The sequence below is a fragment of the Strix aluco genome, chromosome 3 (genome assembly GCF_031877795.1).
Source record: "Strix aluco isolate bStrAlu1 chromosome 3, bStrAlu1.hap1, whole genome shotgun sequence".
NCBI classification, from domain to species: Eukaryota; Metazoa; Chordata; class Aves; order Strigiformes; family Strigidae; genus Strix; species Strix aluco.
The window spans coordinates 81,022,987-81,046,594 of record NC_133933.1 but is presented as its reverse complement, the minus strand read 5'-3'; the positions used below and the strand labels follow the sequence as shown (position 1 = coordinate 81,046,594).

At 40.3% G+C, this 23,608-nt stretch overlaps 2 protein-coding genes across 2 annotated transcripts in view; one reads left to right on the top strand and one right to left on the bottom strand.

Moving 5' to 3' along the window:
• The window catches only part of AK9 (adenylate kinase 9), a 77,434-nt gene extending 60,245 nt beyond the window's left edge, over positions 1-17,189 (bottom strand). The window contains exons 1-8 of the mRNA XM_074820550.1: positions 17,081-17,189; positions 15,789-15,919; positions 14,618-14,681; positions 10,909-10,961; positions 10,728-10,824; positions 4,300-4,412; positions 1,169-1,342; positions 388-513 (exon numbers count right to left, since the gene is read on the bottom strand). Of these exons, the coding sequence (XP_074676651.1) occupies positions 388-513; positions 1,169-1,342; positions 4,300-4,412; positions 10,728-10,824; positions 10,909-10,961; positions 14,618-14,681; positions 15,789-15,905 (744 nt within the window). The 5' untranslated portion in view covers positions 15,906-15,919; positions 17,081-17,189. The remainder of the gene's footprint in view (positions 1-387; positions 514-1,168; positions 1,343-4,299; positions 4,413-10,727; positions 10,825-10,908; positions 10,962-14,617; positions 14,682-15,788; positions 15,920-17,080) is intronic.
• A 341-nt stretch (positions 17,190-17,530) lies between these two features.
• Positions 17,531-23,608, top strand: part of FIG4 (FIG4 phosphoinositide 5-phosphatase) — a 77,349-nt gene continuing 71,271 nt past the window's right edge. The window contains exon 1 of the mRNA XM_074819357.1: positions 17,531-17,774. Coding sequence (XP_074675458.1) covers positions 17,703-17,774 — 72 coding nt within the window. The 5' untranslated portion in view covers positions 17,531-17,702. The remainder of the gene's footprint in view (positions 17,775-23,608) is intronic.

Below are 23,608 nucleotides of genomic sequence, written 5' to 3'. Positions count from 1 at the left end.
TAAATCTGCAGGCAATGAAGCAGGTGAGGAAGGGAATCTATTGGAGTGGAGGACAATGGCTGCAAAGAGCAGATTTCTTACGGGATTGCATCCTAGAATGGACTTTGCTAATGGTGATTAGATAAGGAAGCATCTGTGGTGGCAGGTATGTTTCACTTTTAAAACTCAAAGTGGATTACTTTATCTTGACTCCAGAGTAGAAACAAGAGCTACAGATGACAACTTTTTATCATTGATTTCAGTATGAATTTCAGAACTTGGGGATATGTTGTACCATGCCTTGTGCTCACCTCCATACAATAAATCTCAAACTTAAAAAAGAAAACAGTATAAGATATTTTAAAAAGATTTTGTTATGCATAATCATGTTATTTTGTTTTTTCTTACTTCTAAAGGATGAAGCATTATATCCTTATAGGTTCCAACTCTTTCCTCTGCATTTTCAAGAATATCTTCAGGCCTCTGCACTAATTGATGCAAAAATTCTGATGTCATAAGTGGGTCTTCTGCAGTCTGCAGAACAAAAAGTTAAATATTTCAAGATATAGAAATAATGTACTAAACTAATTTTTGTCTTTACGCAAAGGTAAATAAAACAGCTTTGCAGAATATTGCAATGGTATTAGTCTAGTGATTGCTGACTGTGATCCTATCCTGATGAAGTGTAGTTTCTGCAAATTGAGAAGAACGTGCCAAGAACCTCCATTGATAAGTCTCTGGCCAGCATTACAAACCAGAACATCTTGGGGGGAAAAAAAAAAAAAAAAGAAAAAAAAGAAAATCCCTTTGTACTAGTCAGAACCAGAAAACAAGCTCATATCCTGCAAATACTAGTACTAGTAAAATTTATTACAATAAACAAAAACTAAGAACTTTTTTATTTGCTTAGACCAAGAAACAGACAATATAGAGTCACCATTCTTGTGATACATCCTTTTAACCTATGGTAAGAAACAGTTCAGTGACTTCAGAGTTACAGACTGAATCCACATTAAGCTATACAATAATCAACTTTTGCTGTCATTTAAACCTACCATTTAAATATTACCCCACATTTCAAAGCAGAACAGCAACTAGTATGGTGATATTTTAGAATATCAGAATTTGTTCTGCTTTGTCTAGAGTACATTATAATACTTGGCACTGTTTAGAAATTAGCAGTATTTACCTCTTCTCCTTCTTCCTGCTCTTCATCTTCTTCATTCTCTTCTTCATGTTGATCTTTCTCTTTCTTATGCTTTTCAATAATGTTAGGATCCCACTGGTTCCTCTGATATACCTGCCCTGAATCAGGGTGTTGCCTTTGTCCTGATATTCTTTGGCATAAGTCATAATCTGAACACTAGGAAGGAATAATTAAAAGGAAATCATGTGTTTATTGTACTGCTATGATAACAGTATTTTTCCTGAAACTGCAGAATGGCGGGTAGGAGTCTGGCAAATATTCAGATTCATAAACAACTTCTCCAATAACATTCTGAGTAAACACAAAATTTTCAAAAGCAGCAAATATTAAAGAAAGACTTAAACACTTACATAGTTTTCCCCAATCAGTATTTTACATTCCATATCAGGAGTATAGACACTACTTGAACACATTTTACCATGCCAGTTATACCTTGTAGTTTAACAAGTGTAGGTGGAGTTTACGGGTAAAAGTATTTTGCAGACAGGCTTCTGATCACTCCTGCAATTGATGCCAAAGTGGTTTGGACTTGAGCAAGATTCAGTCAATTTTACTAGGTGTGTCTGACCTCTCAGAGCTCTACTATTACCCAAAAGCATACTGCCATTGTGTCAGAGGCTAAAGGAGTTCAGCAGTTGGGAAGGGTAAGCAATGGTCTTTCCATAAAAAGCCCTGCAGTCACAAATTTAGTTTAACATTAAACACAGATAAATCTGGATGTGGTCTGTGGCGGTAAAATTATTAGAGAATCACAGAATCATCTAGGTTGGAAAGGACCTTGAAGATCATCTAGTCCAACCGTTAATATTTGAGAGGTCTGCCTAAGAAGTTTATCCTAACAAAAACATTTACCCTAATTAAAACATTCCTTTCAACTAAAAGCTAACAGTCTGTGACTGTTTCCACCTCCCCACTTCTGAGATAAGATAATACTGGGTGTGCCACTCTATAGGCTCCACCTAGAGCCTTCTTTCTACATTGTCACATTATGTACCCTTCGAGTCCTTCTTAGAATTGTGGCTGGTAGCAAACTACTTAAGGAGTCCATCCATTCTACAGATGGATACCTGACTTTGTTAACATTGAAAGGATTGTTTTTCCTCACCTTGTTTTGTTTGTTTGTTTGTTTTTTTCTGAAACAAAGAAAGGCTGCTTGGGGCTTCTGCAATGAATTAGCAGAGAATAGGGAATCAGAGGGGGAGATGCTGTCCGAATGTTTGCTCACTATGACCACAGTTAATAAAGCTTCTATCATCTGACCTGTTCTAAATTGTACTTACATGAATACACACTTGGAGTCCCCAGATCTCCAACAGGTCTTAAGATGAGTATCTTAAAATTCTACTATGGAATTGGGGGTGGAGCACAACAAAAAATAAATAATCTTTCTTCTTTTCTGAATCACTAACACCTACCCTTCAAACATATATGAAAAACCTGAGATAATAAGAAAATCTTGTAGTTGTGAAGGTCAAATTGTTACAGAAATGGAGAATTGATGTCTGCAGAAAATACAGAGCTTTTGAGATCGCATGCTAGCAACAGGCACACTCCACTTATTGTGAGGTCCCATTGCTAGCAATAGGCACACTACACTCATTTCCTGAGGTATCCCTGTAACTATAGAATCATGGAATTGAAGGCATAGAATCAAATTATTGAAACATAGAATCAAAGGCAAAATTATTCATTTGACTTTGGAGCAAGGATTTTTTATGATCATTCAGTCTCAGTCTTCTTCCTGGAGGAGAAGATGATATAACTACACGAAGTCAAGAGTTCTGTTTCCCTTCTAGTGTAGTTAGTATCACCCTTCTATTTGTACTGTTGCACATGAAACTATACAACATATGTTCTCAAGAACTGGGATTTCTCACTATCTGGTATTAAAACAAAGATTGACTTTCTGTAGCTGAAAAAATCAAAACTGCCTGGAAAGCAGCACAAAAATATGTTTCTCTGATGTTTTAAGATCTTTCTGTGAGCATAGAAAAAAGGTTTGAAGTAGGCATTCACAAATTTTCACTACACATGGTCAAAGAAATTACGTCTCAAAAGTATGCAATTAAAACAAACAAGGACTTAAATGTGGCAAAGTGATAGACTAGGTCCATGCACTGAAGCATAGCATCTGACAAACCACACAGATATGACGACTAGAATCAGAATCCCAATGAGAATAGAGCACAACACCGGAGGCTGATTATTCAGAATTGCCTTGGCAGCTCATTCTGCACATTCAGAGTAAAAGACGGAAATAACCTAGTTGATAATAAATAAAATATTGCAAGAGGAAGGGCCTGAACCCTTGTTCATGATTATAAATAATGTTACTTTGTCTGCATAGAGTCTGGCAAAGTTTAGTGTGGGCCAGCTAGTATTCTCCCTGGTGAATGGCACAGGCCTAGGGCCTTTCCCAGTGGGCCATTTGGACACGACCACCCCATTCTGACTAACAAGAGAGCTTAGCTGTGTTCTGCCAAACCATCTGGCCTGATGCCTGAAGAGTCGCTCTTGCCTTGTTTTATTTACTAATATGGATGTAGCCAGCAAATTCATTCTTTTAAATTACATTGAGAAAGTCCTCTTAATCCTACACTAACGACTTAGTTTCTCTGATTATATCAGAGGCACTTTTCTAAAGTGTCTGGTATGTCACTTTACTACTTATGAAGAAATTGAGATTCGTAAACAAGATGAATTAATAATGACTAAGAAGCAGTTTCACAATTAGTGAGTAAAAAATAAAACAATTTGCTTTCTAACTTCCATATGTGAAGTTTCTTCCTGAAATACATGAATGGCAGATGTACATGTATCCAAAATCCCGTAATAATCATGTTATTCAAAGTCTTATTTTCTTGAAAACCTGTATCTCCTAATTGGTAGAGGTGCAAAGACTGTAACTGCTACTGAAGTTTTAGGAAATGTTCATTATTTTACATGAGCAATGCTTACAATGGAACAAACTAGTGTAATTCCATTTCAATATAAAAGAGAACTATTTATTATTCCTTGATAAACACATATACAAATGCACAGGAGAAAATATTATCTTTTGAGTCTACTAATAATTAGGAAAATTACTAGCAAGTTACTGAAGATGACATTACCTTAATGTTAATCAAGAAATCTGGTTTTAATTTTAGATTCTTTATTTTCTCTATTTGCTGTGAAACAGTCATGTATTCCTCTGACAGAGAAGGAAATCCACTGAGAACATAACCTGTCGAATACATTTTATTAAATATATCTTTTAGAAGGTTTTGTCAAATATAGGACTAGTTATATGCATCTCCTTTAAACAATACATCTATTCAGTGGCACAATTTTAAACCATGTACATGACATAACACCATTAAAAAATTGTGCACCCACATCTACTTCAGATGAAATACAGACAAAAAAGTGTGTTGTTTTCAACTTGATATAGAATTCTCAAAGTTTGTTAACTCAGTTAATAGAAGAAATTTGTAGACATTAAAGATCATACTTATTCCACCTGCTTCATGTGTCTACCTCAGACACTGTAGTGCCTAAAAAGTAACAAGTGACCATTTTTGCCAGTAAAAGTGTGGAATGTGTGGGAGATAACTTCCTGACGCAACTGGTGAGAGAACCAACCAGAGAAGGTGCCCTGCTGGATCTCCTCTTTGTGAACAGAGAAGGACTGATGGATGATATGGAGGTTGGAGGACAACTAGGGCACAGCGATCATGAAATAATAGAGTGCTCTATTCTTAGAGAGGCCAGGAGAGGGCTAAGCAGAACTGACATCCTGGACTTCCAAAGGGCTGACTTTGTCTTGTTTAGGCACCTGCTTGAAAGGATCCCTTGGGAGACGATCCTGAAGGGTATAGGGGTCCAGGAAGGCTGGGCACTCTTTAAGAAGGAACTGTTAATGGCTCAGGAGCAGGTGGTCCCCAGGTGCTGTAAGAGAAGCCGATGACAGAGAAGACCACCCTGGCTGAACAGGGAGCTTTGGCTGGAACTCAGGGAGAAAAGGAAAGTTTACAGCCTTTGGAAGAAGGGGCTAGCCACTCACAGTGATTACAAAGAGGCTGTGAGGCTATGCAGGGTGGAAATCAGGAGGTCTAAAGCCCAGCTGGAATTTACCCTGGCTTCAGCAATCAAGGATAGCAAGAAATGTTTCTATAAGTATGTCAGTAGCAAAAGAAAGACAAGAGAGAGTCTCCATCCCCTGATAGATGCAGGAGGAAACATGGTAGCTAGTGATGAGGAGAAGGCTGAGGTCCTTAATGTCTTCTTTGCCTCAGTCTTTAATAACAAGACTAGTTGTATTGAGGGAATCCAGCCTCCTCAGCCAGAGGACAGAGACTGGGAGAACGACCCCCCCGCAATCCAGGAGGAGACAGTCAGTGACCTACTGCATCACATAGACATACACAAGTCTATGGGACCAGACGGGATACACCCGAGGGTGCTGAAGGAGCTGGCTGGGGTGCTCGCCAAGCCGCTTTCCATCATTTACCAGCAGTCCTGGCTGACCGGGGAGGTCCCGACAGATTGGAAACTGGCCAATGTGACGCCCATCTATAAGAAGGGTCGGAAGGATGATCCGGGAAATTACAGGCCTGTCAGCTTGACTTCGGTGCCCGGGAAGCTGATGGAGCAGCTCATCCTGAGTACCATCACACAACACCTGCGGGACAACCAGATGATCAGGCCCAGTCAGCATGGGTTTATGAAAGGCAGGTCCTGCCTGACAGACCTGATCTCCTTCTATGACAGGGAGACCTGATTATTGGATGAGGGAAAGGCTGTGGATGTAGTTTACGTTGACTTTAGCAAGGCCTTTGACACCGTTTCCCACAGCATTCTCCTGGCAAAACTGGCTGCTCGAGGCTTGGATGGGCACACGCGTTGCTGGGTAAAAAATTGGCTGGATGGCCGGGCCCAAAGAGTTGTGGTGAACGGAGTCAAATCCAGTTGGCAGCCGGTCACGAGTGGTGTCCCCCAGGGCTCGGTTTTGGGGCCACTCCTGTTTAACATCTTTATTGATGATCTGGACAAGGGGATTGAGTGCACCCTCAGTAAGTTTGCAGATGACACCAAGTTGGGTGGGAGTGTTGATCTGCTCGAGGGTAGGGAGGCTCTGCAGAGAGATCTGGACAGGCTGGAGCGATGGGCTAAGGCCAACTGGATGAGTTTCAATAAGGCCAAATGCCGGGTGCTGCACCTGGGCCACAACAACCCCCAGCAGCACTACAGGCTTGGGGAGGAGTGGCTGGAGAGCTGCCAGTCAGAGAGGGACCTGGGGGTGTTGACTGACAGCTGGCTGAACATGAGCCAGCAGTGTGCCCAGGTGGCCAAGAAGGCCAATGGTATCCTGGCTTGTATCAGAAATAGCGTGGCCAGCAGAGACAGGGAAGTGATCTTGTGCCTGTACTTGGCACTGGTGAGGCCGCACCTCGATTACTGTGTTCAGTTTTGGGCCCCTCACTACAAAAAGGACATTGAATTACTCGAGCGTGTCCAGAGAAGGGCAACGAAGGTGGTGAAGGGTCTGGAGCACATGTCGTACGAGGAGCGGCTGAGGGAACTGGGGTTGTTTAGTCTGGAGAAGAGGAGGCTGACGGGAGACCTCATCGCCCTCTACAGCTACCTGAAAGGAGGTTGCAGAGAGCTGGGGATGAGTCTCTTTAACCAAGTAACAAGCGATAGGACAAGACGTAATGGCCTCAAGTTGCACCAGGGAAGGTTTAGGACTGGATATTAGGAAGTATTTCTTCACAGAACGGGATGTTAGGTGTTGGAATGGGCTGCCCAGGGCAGTGGTGGAGTCCCCATCCCTGGAGGTGTTCAAGTGGCAGGTTGACATAGCGCTTAGGGACATGGTGTAGTTGGGAACTGTCAGTGCTAGGTTAACGGTTGGACTAGATGATTTTCAATGTCCTTTCCAACCTAGATGATTCTGTGATTCTGTGAAAAGGCGTTGCAAAAAGCAGCCACTCTATGATACAAAGCATTTCAATGAGGAGCCGAGGCTTTTTATACAATCTTTAAAGGTCTTTGCTTCTGTGGATAGTAAAGGGAGCCTGAACAACTCTCTGGGATACCTAGTGCTCCTGGATGTGAAATCCTCTCAATAGAAGGCAGAATGCATATGCTATGTATACTGAGGCACCTATCCTGGGAAGCATCCATTCACTTGGGATTCACAATGCTGAGTCCTCTCTGCAAACAGACACCGACTATATATGACAAGCGTTGTGGTAATAATAGCTTTTCCCTAGTATTAGAGTGCTCAGTGCCACAGATGAACTTGTGGCTTCAAGTTCCTAGAAGAGTACTGTAACTACTAAAGGCTGTGCAGTGCAGTAAGAACTACTATATAGCTAGGAACTCAATATTCATGAGGCCAGAATGAGACACTAAACAAGAATCAGGTGGATTTTTTTAGCCTAATGAGAATATTCCCTTAGAGAAATGGTGCATGCTCCAAATGCTTAGAATTTTATGTGTTAACATTTAAATGCAAGTCTATGCAGCACAAAAATGTAGCAGCAGTCTTTGCAAGAGGTATTAGTCCTGAAGACGACTCCTTCTTTGGGGAGCTACTGTGCATGGATGCAAAATTTATAGAAGAGGAAAAACAGAAATAGAAATATATAGAATAATAGAATAATATGGAATATATAGAATAAATAGAGAATTTATAGAGGAGAAGTGCACAATGTCATTCCTCTAGGAAATTAAATTCCTGGATTCTAAGTTGTTGATACCTTCAAAGAATTCTAACTGGTAGTAAGGTGTGGGGAGTCTGCACAGCCTCTGCTTATCAACACATCCTGGATAACAACAGCTGATGTGAGAGGAATGGGAGCGTAACACGGCAAAAGACTATCCCAAACTGTGTGTTCTCTGAGAGGGTGTTTGCCCCCAAACTGATAATGTTGTGGGGAGACTAACAATGATAAGTTTGCCTAAGGCAACCATCAACCAGATCCAATAGTAACCAGGGGATTTCCAAGAAACTTGAGGAAAGAAGGAGCCATCTTGAAAAGAAGCATTCAAATTTGTGACTGGGGAAAGAGACCTTAGAGTGAGAGCAAGGTAAAAGAACAGCAGCCTGACCAGGTTTGATATGCCAGTGCTACAGCCTTCTGTCGAGGCATGACAGAGCAGCCTCCCTGTTGGATGCTGCGAGTAACCCACATTTCAACTACTGGACTGACAGAACAGGGTTAAACACATAGTGACCTACACCTCGAGTGTTTGTATGTGAGTTCATGGGGAGCTTTCTCACCAGCGGGTGGATTAGAGTAGACTGTAGGAAATGGCACACACAAAGCTAGAGCACCCACTTTTCCAACGAAAGTGTGCTTAAATAGGTGAACATGCATTCTCAGAAAAGGGAATGTGTGCTTGTCACTTCCACCCATCTTTGAGAGAGGGTTTGCATTGCATAACCATGCAAGTTTGAGTATACTCTGGAATTAGTTTCAGGAGAGTGTTCAGAAATTTGCAGGTGTTGATTAATATTTGGCAAGTGCTTACTGCTGTGGCTTGTCTGTTGTGTGGCTGATACTGAACCTTTTCATTGATCACCAGTTCACTGACTGTCAGTTAATTACTTGCCATTAATAAATCAATAAACAACTTTGTTCCTGATTTGATTTAGCTCATGCTAATGAAGCAGTTTTCCCCTGTGATAATGACATAGATTTTTCCTTTGCAAATATTTAGGTTAACATGATATGAACTTCTGGTTGTTTTCTTGTTCTATTTACAAAACACAATTAGCAAGTATATCAGCTACACAGCAGTTATAATTCTGTATTTTCTTACCTACAATACTCTAAAATACAAGTATGCTTGTTATTTTCCAGTGCCTATGTTATTTTAAAAAGAGACACTGTTTATTTCAAGAAATAGCTTAGAAGCTTCACATCTGAACTCCTTCAGAAGTCAAAAAAAGTTTTTAGTAACTTACAGTTTTTAAATACTATCATTTGCTTTAACACTTCTGAATCTCTGACACATCAGTATCCAACGTAATAGGTGTTTATGAAAATCAGAAGAATATAATTGAAATAATTCCTTGCTGTGTGTACTGTTTAGAAACTTGTATTTTACACTGTTAAAAACAAATGTTAAAAGTAAAAAACTCAGCCTCTCATACAGCAGTGTTTCTAAAATTTTTAATGAATAATTGACTGATTAGTTCCTGCTGAAAGCCTACTTAAGCTTTTCAGGGATTATATTAAGATAATAATTGCTAAACAAAAAGTTATTAGAACTAGAAAATACTTAAGAAAAATTGGTTTTGGAGATGAGTTCTAGTTGGTTGGAAAAATAGAGAGGCTGTAGGTTATTCTATTCCTTGCTACTTTGAGGCATCTGTAATACAGAAAATGGCGTGGCTACAAGAACCAAGCTTTTATCAACTTCATAGACATGTTTCCAGGCTCTAGGATCTCTGTGGTCCTCTGTGACACACACAACTTAGGCCTTCATCATCCGACTGACTCAAAGAGGGGAACTCAGATAACACAGATGTCTCTTCAGGCTTTTCTTAAAGTCCTGACCTATGGATTAAGAGACTGGCCTTTCTGCTGCTACTTCCTCCCTCAAATCTTTGTTTCCTCATCATCTCCTCTTTTTTATCTCTTCCCTATTTCTCCACCTTTTGTCCACTGGTTTAAAAGCCTGGTTTCACTAAGTAAGGTTGCATCTTTTGCAAAACTGTTGTGTCTTGGACTAGAGAAGGAACAAAAACCATTGCAACTGAAACCTTATAGAAGCGTGTTAGTTTTCAGAGCAGTAGAAAATTCACATTTTCTTGTCATTATACCTGTCTCTCTCCTATAATGGACATTTCAATTAAAAGTCTGCACCAGAAGAAGAAACTACATTTTCTTTTACTTTCTTTCCACTTAGCCATATATTTGTTTTTCTCTTCAGGAAAGCAGGTTCAGACTCTAGCAAGATCTGCAGCACTAGTCTTAACAGCCTCAATTAAAAAAATTTTTCCTCAAAAAGAAGAATTATTACCACTACCAACACTGTTCTCATCTAACTTTCAGTGAAAAAATGCAAGGGGAATAAGCAACGTTGTGAGAAAAAAAAAAAAAAGACCATAATACTTTGCATTTTCAATAACCTGTTTTCCTTCTTTTTCATTATTTTAAATGTTTAAAATGTTTTTGCTGATGGGTTTTTGTTGTTGTTGTTATAGAAGTATTCAAGGAAAAAAAAAATCTGTATTTTAAATCCTAAAACTTTTCTAACCAGATAATATTGTCAAATAAGAGTCATAGCAACACTCAAAATTTGGGGAAAATTAATTTTCTCAAAATTAACACAACATAGGACTGGTATGACACTTTCTGATATCCCATATGGGTAAACTGATCCCTATATACACTCTCGGTTTATGGATATTCCACAGCCTGAGGAGCACAAGAAAAATCAGTAGCATCTAGTACAAAATAAGTCATATTTGAGCAGTAATGGATGCAAAGCATGTCAAAATTATAGCTAGCTCATTCTAAATTTAGACTGGAAATATACTTACCAAAATGAGCAACTTCTGGTGACTCAATCTTTTTCAGAATCATTTCTGTAACCAGTTCTTCAGAAATACTTTGACCTTTAAAAAGCAATTCTTGACACTAAGGTAAAATGCAAAACGTAGTCTTATAGAATATGTATTCGTCAAGAATGTGACAAAACTTACTAGAAGATTAGACCTTTACCTTAAGCCCGTATTCTGTTTCTTCTCGAATATTCATTTGAACTACTTCCAAAGCTGAGGAAGCACATCAGACAGAATAAAATTAAAATAATTAATAAAAAATATTTTATATACAGACATGTACACGCAGATACATACATACACACACACACATATGAGTAGGTATGTGTGCTCCAAACAACCAGACTATTTTTGAATGAACAAACATTATATTTAGGGCCCTTATTATATTTTGTTCATCCTGAACTCGGTGCCTTCTGGCAATGTCTCGGCAGATGACCTTCCCTACAATTTAACCCTATAGATGCTACAGACAAATGCACAACAGCAGCCTTGCAGGATTATTTTAACTACTGACTTATACCAAATTAGCATTACTGCTGTGTAATCCAGAGATGAGTATTTGAGCTCAGACACTTCCCAAATTTTAAAAGCAAGTTTTAGAAAAAGAACTGTTCAGACACACAAAACCATCTGCTTTTAAAAAGCTCTTAAAAACCTACTCCTTATATAGTCTAATTATCTAAAATCAAATAAATACTAAATTTGACACCCATCAAATTCAAAGGCCTGCCCTCTGTCTCTGTGGCCAGTGGCATCATAGCAGAATGATCCTGAAAGTCTTTCACACTTCTATACCATTGAAATAAGCAGACACTTAATGAAAGTTTTCAAGACTGACCCTTAAGGCTACATCTATATTACTAATAAAACAGGCCAGGGAAAGGTCCTGAAGCCAGGTGGCTCATGCCTATACAGCTAAAATCTTTCTTCCCAAAACATAGTGGCTGTTTTCAAACTGTTCCTACTAGTAATGACGATTGTTGCGCATACTAACCCTCATACTACGAATGGGTCTTTGGGAGAGCAGTATTTGCCATGGGCCAAAACTGAGACAGGGAATGTACTAACAAACAATCCAGACAACTGAAAACCAGCACTATAATTGTACTGTGGCCCTGTTTTATTTATAATTATTGATCTATGCATTGGATAAATGGATAGAAAGTATTTTGTCAAATTAAAAAGACTGTGAACACCTTTCCTATTTAAAAATTCTCTATCTTGCATTATTTAAAAAAAATTAATGCAGAGAGGGACAGATATTGATACACTGGAGCGAGTCCAGTGGAGGGCACCAAGATGATTAGAAGTGTTGAAAGTACTAGGAGAGGCCAAAGGAACTGGCCTTGTTCAGCCTGGAGAAAGCAGGACAGCTCTTACAGCTGTCTAAAACTACTTGCTGGGAAGGCACAAAGACAGAACCACTGTCTTCACAGAAGTGCCGACAGGACAGTAAGCAACAGACACAAGTAGAGACATGAGAAATTCCAATGGGGTAATTAGGAAGCAATTTTTCATCATGAAGACGGTCAAACTTTGGAAAGTGTTGCCCAGAGAGGTGGTGGAGTCTCCATTCTTGGAGATATTCCAGACTCAGCTGGAGACAGCTCTGAGCAACCTTCTCTAGTTGACCCTGCTTTGAATGGAAAGTTGGGCTCAATGACCACCAGAGGTCCTTTCTGAGCTATATTATTCATGTTTATTTATCACAGAATCATCTAGGTTGGAAAAGACCTTGAAGATCACCTGGTCCAAACCTAACACTGACCGTTCTCAACTACACCATATCCCTAAGCGCTATGTCAACCCGACTCTTAAACACCTCCAGGGATGGGGACTCCACCACTGCCCTGGGCAGCCCATTCCAATGCCTAACAACTGGTTCTCTAAAGAAATACTTCCTAATATCCAGTCTAAACCTTCCCTGGTGCAACTTGAGGCCATTCCCTCTTGTCCTATCGCTTGTTACTTGGTTAAAGAGACTCATCCCCAGCTCTCTGCAACCTCCTTTCAGGTAGTTGTAGAGGGCGATGAGGTCTCCCCTCAGCCTCCTCTTCTCCAGACTAAACTTAAATTGATTATGTTTATGACTATTGAATTATGTTGAATTTCTTTGTTTCTTTTTTTATGTGGAAAATGAAAAAAGCCTATTAGCAAAAGTTCAAGGAATGTGTATGTGTACCCATGTGTGGGTACACTACACAAAAGAAGATATCATGAAAAGAAATATCATGAGCAAAAGAAGAAAATAATAATTCTCTGAATCCTCTAGAAATAGGGCATAAAAATTCAGTAAGTGTGATTTACATCAGTCATTAAGAAAAACTTTCTAATGGCAAAGACTGTGTTACAGAGATAGACTGCCTAGAGATTTTTAAAAAGAAATTTGATAGACATTTGTCAATAATGGTTTAAATACAATCAAACAGTGTGGATTGGCTTAAGTACATTCCTAAGGTCCCTTGTGTTTGGTCTGACCTATGGTTTGGACCAGGTATTAATTATTTATTAGACAATCCTATGAATTAAAAATTCTATATTTACATAAGTCAAAAAAGCACTTTATTAAAACTGAATTTTACTATATTATACTTCCAGATCTTCAAAATAAGATAAAGATACTTCATTTGATAAATAACCCTAAATATTCACAGGAATATGAAGTGTTATGCTGTCCACTAGAGAGCTTTTATTAGAACAATGAAAAATACCAGGGGCACATTTGAAAGAAAAAATGTAATGAAAATCGATATATAAAGAGTTAGTTCATAATCAGAACAACTGTACACATATATATCATAAAATCAGATTTATAATTCAGTGTCTCCAAAGAAGGACTCAAGAATAGCTTCATAGTTAAGGTTATTATGTGCTTTCTTTTCTTCTATTTAAAAAGATTGTATTAGCCTTCAAACTGGTAGGACAAATCTGGTGGAAAAGTCTTATTTTTTCATAAAACTTAAGTGAATGAATAAAGATCTGTGAGTTACAATAGCACAGATATAAAAATATTACCAGGCCTTTAAAATAATTATAGATTAAAAAATTTTTTTTAGTTACTGCTGACAAAATATTTAAATTTAAAAGGATTTAAATTAAGACAAATTAAAAAAGGGACTTAATTGTTTTTTGTAGGAACCTACTTTCTTACTGAGATGCCTCGAAATGAAAAAAAAAAATCTCTAGCAATGTGTTGATAAGGAATAAGATAATGTTATTATAACAGGGTTTACTCTACAGATCTTCAAAAATCTTTGATGAGAGGGACTGTCAGAAATCGAACTGAATAGCTTAGAAAATGAAATGGTATCTTGTATTTTGGTAAATGCATGGTGGGAGAAATTAATTACACCTTTTGAAATAAGCCATTGGATATTTTTGTTTTAGATATCTCAAAGAGCCAGCTCCAATTCCTTCTATTATTATACTGATACAAAAGCTACACTTCTGTTTCCTGGAATACATCCCCCCCCTTGTATTACGCACTGTACAAACAGAAAGGAAAGATCCTCCTGTTTTTTTCATGGTCTGTACTGGAAAATCTCTGTGCAATCTGGAGTTGAATGAGTTGCCTCCATGTGAACCAGAAGGGTCACATGAATCACCTTACAGGATTTGGAATAGATTTGATTATTATGTCTCATGTATATCCCCTTCAAAAAAAAAAAAAAAAAAAGTTATTTTCTAAGCCTCTCTATAACTAAAAGGCCATTTTTCAGCAATTGCATTTCTGGCAAAATGGTTGCTTGGTCTTTATCAGTAGTCTTTACTGCAATCAAAACCAGCACATTTTGAATTACTGGGAACAACAAGGATATTCTAAACCAAAAGATATTATGAAGCCAATGCATATAGTGTATGTTTACCTTCTATGAAAATGCATTTCCATATCTGTGCTAGTTTTCTAGCTAATGTTTTCTTTCCAGAACCCTTAAAATGAAAAATACACATTTAAAAGAAAAACAGGCAGAAGGGAAAAAAACCCCAAACATATTACACAATAAAGAATATATTTTCATATTTTAAAAGCAATTAAAAGCTACCATCAGGATTAGGGCCTCTGAGTTATGCACTGGGCAAACACGAACACTCTTTTTAATACCATCCTTTATTTTAAGCTGCCTAGCATTGCTAATACACTGTTACTGCCCTTTGCAGTTAATGATCTCCAAAGTAATTATACTGATTTTGTTTCTGAGTAACTCTATCTAAAACTCATCTATGATTTGCCCATAAATTCCTATGAGAAACTCTGTAGGACTGAAATTTATTATCTTCAGTCTCAAAGCAAATTATGACGCAAAGCTGTTCAGCTGTTTCTGAGTAAGATACACAGGGATAGTATTCTTTGACTAAAACAATGAATATGTAAAAATTGCCCTTGTTAGTCCACAAATCTGGTTTAGATACTGACAAAATGTTTTTTATGACTTACATGAATCATGAGGAACCAACATATCCAAGAGTAATGAGGCCTCTAAGAGTTAAGCTACCTGAATGGGACTTTGCAAAACTCACCATCTTCTACCCTTAGGATTATGCCCCTTTTTCAAGGACATACAAGAAGACCTTTTCTGACAGTCTGTTTGCCCTTGATAAATTTTGTGATTAAAAAATAGTAAAAAACCACAAATAAATCACATTGCCAGTTAACAGCAAAGACTCCAGTCTGCTCATACCTTACATGTTACAGGTGTGATGAGAATATAAGTATTTGATTTTGCTTTAACGGCACTATATTTTTAACTTAACAGATATATCTTAACTAAGACAGATGCTCTACACATCAGTCATATAAATAAAAGATATGATCATAAAAATAGAATATTTAATTCCCTGCCCTCCTGACCAGGCCTGTGTAATTTCAACCCTTTGTTAAAATTTGTATTAATTTGAAGCATCTATTGAAGGCAATGATTTCAGATGAAAATATATATATATGTTTTTTGCATTGTCTTTCAATGAGTATTTTATGCTCAGGAAAAGTAAAATTGTTAGCAGAATATCCGAAAAAAGAACTTCTATCAGACATCTTACTGGCTTTCCAAGGATAATTAAGCAAGTGGGCTTGGACAACAGAAAGGATTTTTCAGCTTCATCTTCATCGAAGATGTCTGCAAAGGGCTGAGCTTGTTTTTCCTTTTGTGAAGCCATATATTATCTTAAGACTGGGAGAAAAAAAAATGCTTGTTATAAAACACAGTAGCTTACATATGTGTAAAATGACACATACTTAAAAATGGAACTGAATAATAATGTGATACAAGGCAAACTGCTTTGTAAAAGAAGAAGCAGCATTTAGAGAACAGACACAATGCACCCATTACTAAGAGAAGAGCTGCTTCTGAAAAATAAGGGATTGTCGGAACCACCCCCAATCCCCAGCTGTGTGGTTATCAACTGTATGGTTGTTCATAATGACTTCTGACTCCCAAACTGCCTGTTGCTCTTTTTTAAACAGCATGTAGTTATTTCATGGCCTTTTCCTTCCTGTTCCAGTTACCACACAGCTGTAACTTCTCTCTGTCCCTGAAACAGACCATGGCCCTACTAAGACCTTCACTTGTGAGCTTCAGGCACAGAAGAGCCCCATCACAGTCAGTGGAACTACTCGCTGTGTCCGCAGCTAGGTACACGAATAAGGCTTTGAAGAATTAAATTATGGTTCATGATCTGTTCTGTAATCCTCACATAAATCCCAGCTCTTCCAGGACTACAAGAGATGGCACGTCCAGCACTATGCAACAAAGTAAGACAGAAACAAGTTTCTAATTAAGGTAAACTGGAGCAAAATATGTGTGGGCCTTTCAAACAAAGGGAGTCCAAAAACATGAGGAGCTTGATGAAGCACGTTTGAAGAAGGCAAAACAAAACCTCGCTTTCTTTAGAGGGCCACTTAAGTCTCAACCCCTCACCCACCCCAGTCATTTTTTAATTTAAAAATTCTACTTCAGGATGAAAATCTGAAAAAGTTTCTTTTGAAACATCAAACTGAAACACTCTGACACTTTCAGAATAAGACCTTCTGAACGATAGGGACAGTATTTTAATATTAAAAACAACCACCACACACACAAACCAACCCTCCATTTCTCTCATGGAAACTCACTGGGGGAACTTTACCTGCCGTTTTCAGTGGCTTCACTCTTTCTCAAACCTTTACAGTTGAGCGACAATTTCCTAATTGCAAAAGCACTCCCACCAAATCAAAGAAATGAACCAGACACCCTCCCCTCCGGCCCGCCAGCACGGCCCTGCCCGGCGGCGCAGAGACGGGCTCCCTCAGGGACGGGACGGGACGAGGGGTGGGGAAAATGGGGGTCACTTACGTTGAGCGAAGTGGGGGGGGAGGGGACAGAGTGAGGGCGCAAGAGCCACTGCGCGCGCCCCGCCGCCACCGCCTTGTGTACCGCCGTAACCCGGGCAACGGGAGGGCACCGCCCCCTCCCCTTCGCCCCGCCCCCTGGGGCGGAGGATGAAGGCGGCGACCCCCGCCCCGCGCAGGGAGGCGCGGCGGGACTTGGGAGCTGTTCCTGGTGCTGACCCTGCGGGCGGACCCGTCCGCCGCACCCCGCACCGAGCGCGGCCCGGCGGGAGCAGCGGCTGACGGCGCCGCCGCCCCGCCTGTCCAGGGGACCCTACCCCGCCGCGCCGGGAGCCGCGTCACCGAGCGGCCACGCGTGACGCGGCCCCGCCGCCCCCTCAGGCGGCGGCGCAGGCGCCGTCTCTCCCCCGCCCGTGGGCGCGCCTGCGCGGTGGCGCGGCGGCACTTCCGGCCTTCACCCGTCCCGGCTGTGGGGGCTGGTCCCCGGTCCCCAGCCCCGGTGTGTGCCCCCACCCCTCCGGCAGGAGTTGGGCCTTTCCCTGGGCGGCTGGTGGGCAGCCCCCCTGCCCCTCCCGCCCCCGCCGCGCCTCGGGGCCGGAGCAAGGCCCGGGCCCTGCGCGGCCGCCATGCCGACGGCAGCCGCCGCCGCCCCCATGATCAGCTCAGTGCAGAAGCTGGTGCTGTACGAGACCAGGGCTGTAAGTAGCGCCTGCCCCGCCGCCGCCGCCGCTGCCGCCGCTGCCGGGGGGCGGGGAGGAGCCCGCCTGATGGCCCGTGGGCTGGGGGCTGCCGCGCCGCGCGTGGGGCAGAGCGGGAGGATGTCCCTGCTCCCCTGTCGTGCTGGCTTGGCTGCCTGCAGCTTGTCAAAAAACCGTTCCTTACCCCTCTCTCTCTCTTTTTTTTTTTTTTCTTTTGGTTAAACATCCAAAACATATAACTAAAAAGAAAGTTTTTTAGAATTCTTGTTTTCACCGTGTCTGGGCCTTGTGACAGAAACGACGAGCTGGTTTGTGACCGAGGTGCTGTTGGTGTACACAAGGCTGGGACCTGCGCTGCGAGCCCAGGGGTGGCAGCCGGGGCAGCATGGGTGATGCCGGCTCTCAGGGTGAGAGTTTCAGCCCCACGTTGCTGCCGCTGCCGGTGTTTGCGCAGCCGCCGGCTTGTCTGGTTGTGCGGCTGTTGTCGCTCGGCCCGGCTAACAGTGCTGGCTCATGCTGTGGTGGATTCAAACTGGACAGCTGGAGTTGTCCAGAATTAAGATTTGAATTAAGGATCTAAACAGGATGGCTGAAGTGGTTACCACCCCTGCCTTGCTACTTCTCAGAGATTTCAGTACTCACGGGCTGAATGGCTTGTGGAGCAACTTCCAGAGTTTTCTGTCTGACCTCTGGAAGTCAGCTGTTGAAGAATCTTAGCATTCTTTAATATTCTGTTGCAAAAAACATAGCGGTGTGCTACTCGGAGTACTTTTTGCCATGGGCAAAGTGGGTTGGAGGTTTGAGTGGTAATTGCTTCTTTAGCCACGTGATGAGCGTACTACCGGTTGAGTCAGAATCCGATTCTTGATGTAAATAACTTGAGATAATACCGCTGTGTTTATCATCTTTTAGCTCCCAATCAGATGTCTTTGTGTAGTTTCTCTTGTTTCACAGTTTCACAGTACAAATATTTTTGTTCACAAAATATTTGTTTTTTTCGCTTGAGGGAGTTTTGGGTAGAGTTAGGTACCATGGCTTTAAATGCAACACTTTGCTCTAGTTCTAAGTTCAGGTGTTACCTCTAGTGATAATAGAAAGATAGCTTATACACTGAAGTCAGTGCAGCCTCTTGAAAATGAACCAAAATGGCAGATTAAAGCGTGCAGAATTATTGGAACCAGTAACTAAAAAAATTGAGATTACTCTTGCTTTCCAGAATGTTACTTGTTTTCACCTATGCCTAAAGGAATTTTGATGGCTGCCTTAATGCATCTTTCTCAGCATTGCTGGAAAGCATTGTTATTTTATTTTCAGCTAAATTATTGCTATATGGGAGGAGGGCAAGGGGGAAGTATGATTCCTGAATCAGGTCCTGAATTACTGAATTTAGTTGTTCTTGACTCACAACTCATGCTACTTTTCAGATAGCTGAGATTTGGCTTTTTGTGACTGGCATGCATGATATCTGGCTTATTTCTCTCTGAGCTCTAAGGCTCAGTTGCTGAGAGGCAACATGCTGTGCACAGGGACAATATTACGCTTTAGGGTTCTGTCAGCTAGCTACAATTCTCTAAGTCTCTGAAGCTGATCCTGTTAGTTCAGGAACCACAGTCACATCTGGCTGGTGGGAGTATTTGGCCGAATGGGTGGGTTTGCCTGTGCTTTGCTGTGCTTAGGATTCAGTAAGGGGCAGATACAGCAGTCTTGATCACTCCAGGATGCAAGATGGTTTTGATCAGCTATGAAAGGTAGCGGTTTGTGGATCAGCATGTGCCATTTGAAATATCTCAGCTGAGTAATGGTGTCTCAAAGCTGTTTCTTCAGTCACTTCTTGTGGGGGATGTAAATGGAATATTTTCCCTGAGTATGGTTATATGTTCTTACCAAAAAATAAAAAGTATGCTATACTACCATGAATTGCAGTCCTTTGAGTTTCAAAATGCAAATTCTAGCCTTTTTTTTTCCAAAGGAAGAATGCTATAGGAATGATTTTGGAGTAATTATTTGAAAAGGGTTGGTGCACTTAAAAAAGTCACAGATTCCTGTAGGTTGGAAGGTACTTCTGGAGATATCTAAGTCCAGCCCCCTACTCAAAGCAGCTTCAACAAGAGCATGATGCTCAGGGCTGTGTAGAGCTGAGTTTTGAATACCTCCAAATAGGCAGATTTTACAGCCTCTGCAGACAACATGTTCTAGTGCTTGACTACCCTCATGGTTTAAAAAAAAAAGGGGGGGGGGGGAGGGAAGAAATTCCTCATATTTAGTTAGAAGTTGAAACATGCAAAATTCCATTTGTTGCATTTTGTCCATGCACTGTTCAACCCTCAGAAGAATTTGGCTCTGTCTTATCTACAGCTTCTCATTAGATAGTTTCAGACAGCAGTAAGGTTCTGCCAGAGCTTTCTGAAGGCTGAACAAACCCAGTTCTCTGTCTCTCCCAATGCATCATGTGCTCTGTCCTCCTGATCATCTTGGCAGCTCTGTGCTGGACTCACTCGTGTATGTCAATGTCTATCTTGCACTGGGGAGCCCAAAACTGGACTTCAGACTTGATCAAGTCACAGAGAATTTGAGAGGGAAATTTGCTGATTCAGTGTCACGTTGGGCTGCTGACAAAAGTTCCCACTTCCTCTCCCCGAGGTACCCCTCATGCAGCCTCCTTTGCATAAAATCTCACAATCATGCAGCCACCAGTTGTGACAGTTAGTCACTGATATGATGGAAGCATCACCCAAACATAAAGCTGAATAACTTTCTCCTGGTTCAGGTTAATCTTCTGATTTCCCTAAGGCCATACGCTTGCTAGATACAATGTAAGCACGTGGGATCTGGAGTTATATCAAGTATAGGGTAACATGAAACTGTATCCTAAGATTCCTTGTGGAGACCTTGAGTGAGCAAGGAAGGGATGACTTAAGTTGTCAGCAGTGGGAGAAACAGTGGAGTTTCCACTGATGATACTGGTTATTCCTGTAAAACCCCTCTGTATTAAAGCAGAAAGAGATGATGTGGATGAGAAAGTGGAAATGGTTTAGAGAGGGTTTTTTTGGTTGTTGGATTTGTTTGGGTTTTTTTAAAGAATACAGTAGCATTATGTAAGTCAAACAGGAAAGGCTCTGCTACTGTTACTGGAGTCAAATAAGAAAGACTCCTAGAGGTGAGGAGAACTGAATTCACAGTGTCAGTTGAAGCAACAGAGCAAAATTCTATATTTCTATTAACGTTTATATTTAGTTGCTGAGACCTACCTTTTAAACTGATGCTTTGGGTCAATAAATACCATGGAGATGTGAATTGTATCTCCTGTTTGTCCTGGGAAGGTGAAGGCTTGTTTAGAAGTAGTCAGAAAAATGAACTGAGATAGTCATATTCAGATCAATGCCAATTATCTTTCATTTTATGCGTATATTTACTGCTGAAATGCACGCCAGAGGGCAGTAAAGATATTTCAGCAATATGACTAATAAGAAACAAAAGATATTTTCCTCTCTTCTTCAGGAGAAGATAGAACTTTTGTGTATCCCCCAAATGAAGCCCACCTGAAAGCTGTAGGTTAGTTCATGGGAAATTATCATTCCCCAGAGGCGGTGTGACATTGAACAAGTCAATTTGTGCCATCTCTACAAAGGCATATCACTTGCCTATCTTTCAGGATATTACAAGGCTTAATTACTATTATTTTATTCTAATCAGGTTCTTCTACAGTCTCCCATCTCCACAGTATCCAAATGACTTGCACAAGGTTATTAAGCAATGTGACTAGCATAATTACCTGTAGATTTTTCTGTCCTTTTCCCCAAGGAAAACTATGTGGTTTGGTTTGTTGGGGTTTTTTTAATTTAATTTCTTCAAAAAATAATTTGAACGTTTTTATATTAACAAAACCAAGGTTTGCTTATTTAATGCTAAAGGTAGTTTGTGGTCAAATTGGAGGAACTTTAATGTAGAAGATGATTTCACAGAAAAAGCTACAGAATACTTAGTGAAGTATGAAGTGCACTGATTTATACAGATGGTTATCGGATGCATTTAAAAATGTTGAAAGTAGTGATCAGCCTACTGGGCAACCATTAGCTATCATAATTTTCTAGCTAGAAGTGGCTGTGAAATTTGGTCTCTCTGAAATGGTTTCATTAGCAGAAGACAGCCCCTCTCGGCTGACCATCCTATTTCCTCTGTAATGGCATTCCAGGAATGGCAATGATGTAATGGAGCAGAGGATGGAGTTGGGACAAGAGAAGGAGTTTAGTGAAACTCAGGAAAGCACAGTTTTTGTCTTAAATGTCTTGATATACTGCCAGATATATGGGCAATAAAATAGAGAAACTGATCAACTGGTGTATGTGGGACCATTTATGAGTATGGCAGATATTTGCTGGAATAGCAGTGGTGAGAACACCACAAGTTTTGAAGGGTATATGCTATTCAGGCAGAACAAAAATAAAGTTCAAAAGTGGTAGCACCGTGCTGCATGTGAAAGATGTGCCTTCAAACGTCTGCCTAAGTTGTTTTGGTGACATATGTTTTATTTCTTTTGTCCTGTGTTGTTCTGGATGTCATCATGTAGTCACTAGATCAGCAGGAGAGAGATACTCTTACCGATTTGGTTTTGTTGTGAATCCACTTTTCTGGATGGAGTGGTGATGAGGAGTTTGTTGATAAATGGTCACAAATTGATGTATTTAAATGTAATGGAAGGATGAAGAAAAACAGGTATTTTCTATTTCTATTTTTTATTTTCAAACGTTTGTTATGGCCCTAAAAATAAATGAGTATTTTTCCTTGTTTAAAGTAAGAATTTACTTTATGAGTACAAATGTACTGAACAAGGGGTGAAGATAAAATGACTAAGAAGAATGAGGTTATGAAAAAAGGAACAATCAGTATTGGGGTAGAAATAAAATTAATTCTATTCAACATGCACATCTGAAGATGTAGGCATACTAAACAGTGGAATGACTGTAAATATTTTCAAGTCATTCAAGTCAAGGATGGTGTTGTGACTGGAACATGACAAATGAAATATTTAATCCATTCTGAAGTCCTGTACATAATTTTCTGTAGGAAAGCAACTGAAAATTGAGGTAAATGACATAAAATGCAGTCTAGTCTTACAAAGATGCTATCAGATCAACCTGGTTGTTTTGCACATCTTCATCTACAACCAAATCCCCTATGGAGGTGCAGCACCACAAGGAAAATCTCTGGCTTTGCTAATGGAAGGAAGGAAGTGAGTAGAGAAGTTAGTGTGGAGTGAATAAGGAATCATCTTGCAGGGTTGATTTTTTTCCAAGTAATGGTTTTAGGACTGATATACTTCAGCATTTTCAGTAATGTTTTTAGCCCAGAATGTGGGTCAGCTCTTAGTAGAGTTTTGAAATATTGCAAATAATTAGGATAATCAGAGCACAAGATAGCAAGAAATGATGATGACCCTCAGGAGTAGATAAAATAAATAATTTGAAATAGAATGATATACTATGAAACTTTGTGCACCTTAGGATAGATTACACACCAGTAAAAGTTTGTTGAGAGTTTATCAATTCAGAAGCAGTAGAGGGGGAGGAGGAAGATCTGGGTGTTTTATCTGAAGAAGGGGTGGGAGGTTGAGCTGCTGCTGAAGCACAACTCTGAAAAAGGCAGATGTGTTCTTTTGTGGTATGGTCATTAATGAGAAATACTCATGTATCTCTATAATGAGACCTTGTATGGTATATTGTGTATACTTTCTGTCCATATTCACTTAAGAAATAAGAATTCAACCAGGAATGGGTCCAGAGAAGATCCAGTGAGGTAACGTAGATGCTAGAGATGTCTTGGGAGGAGCAAAGTGA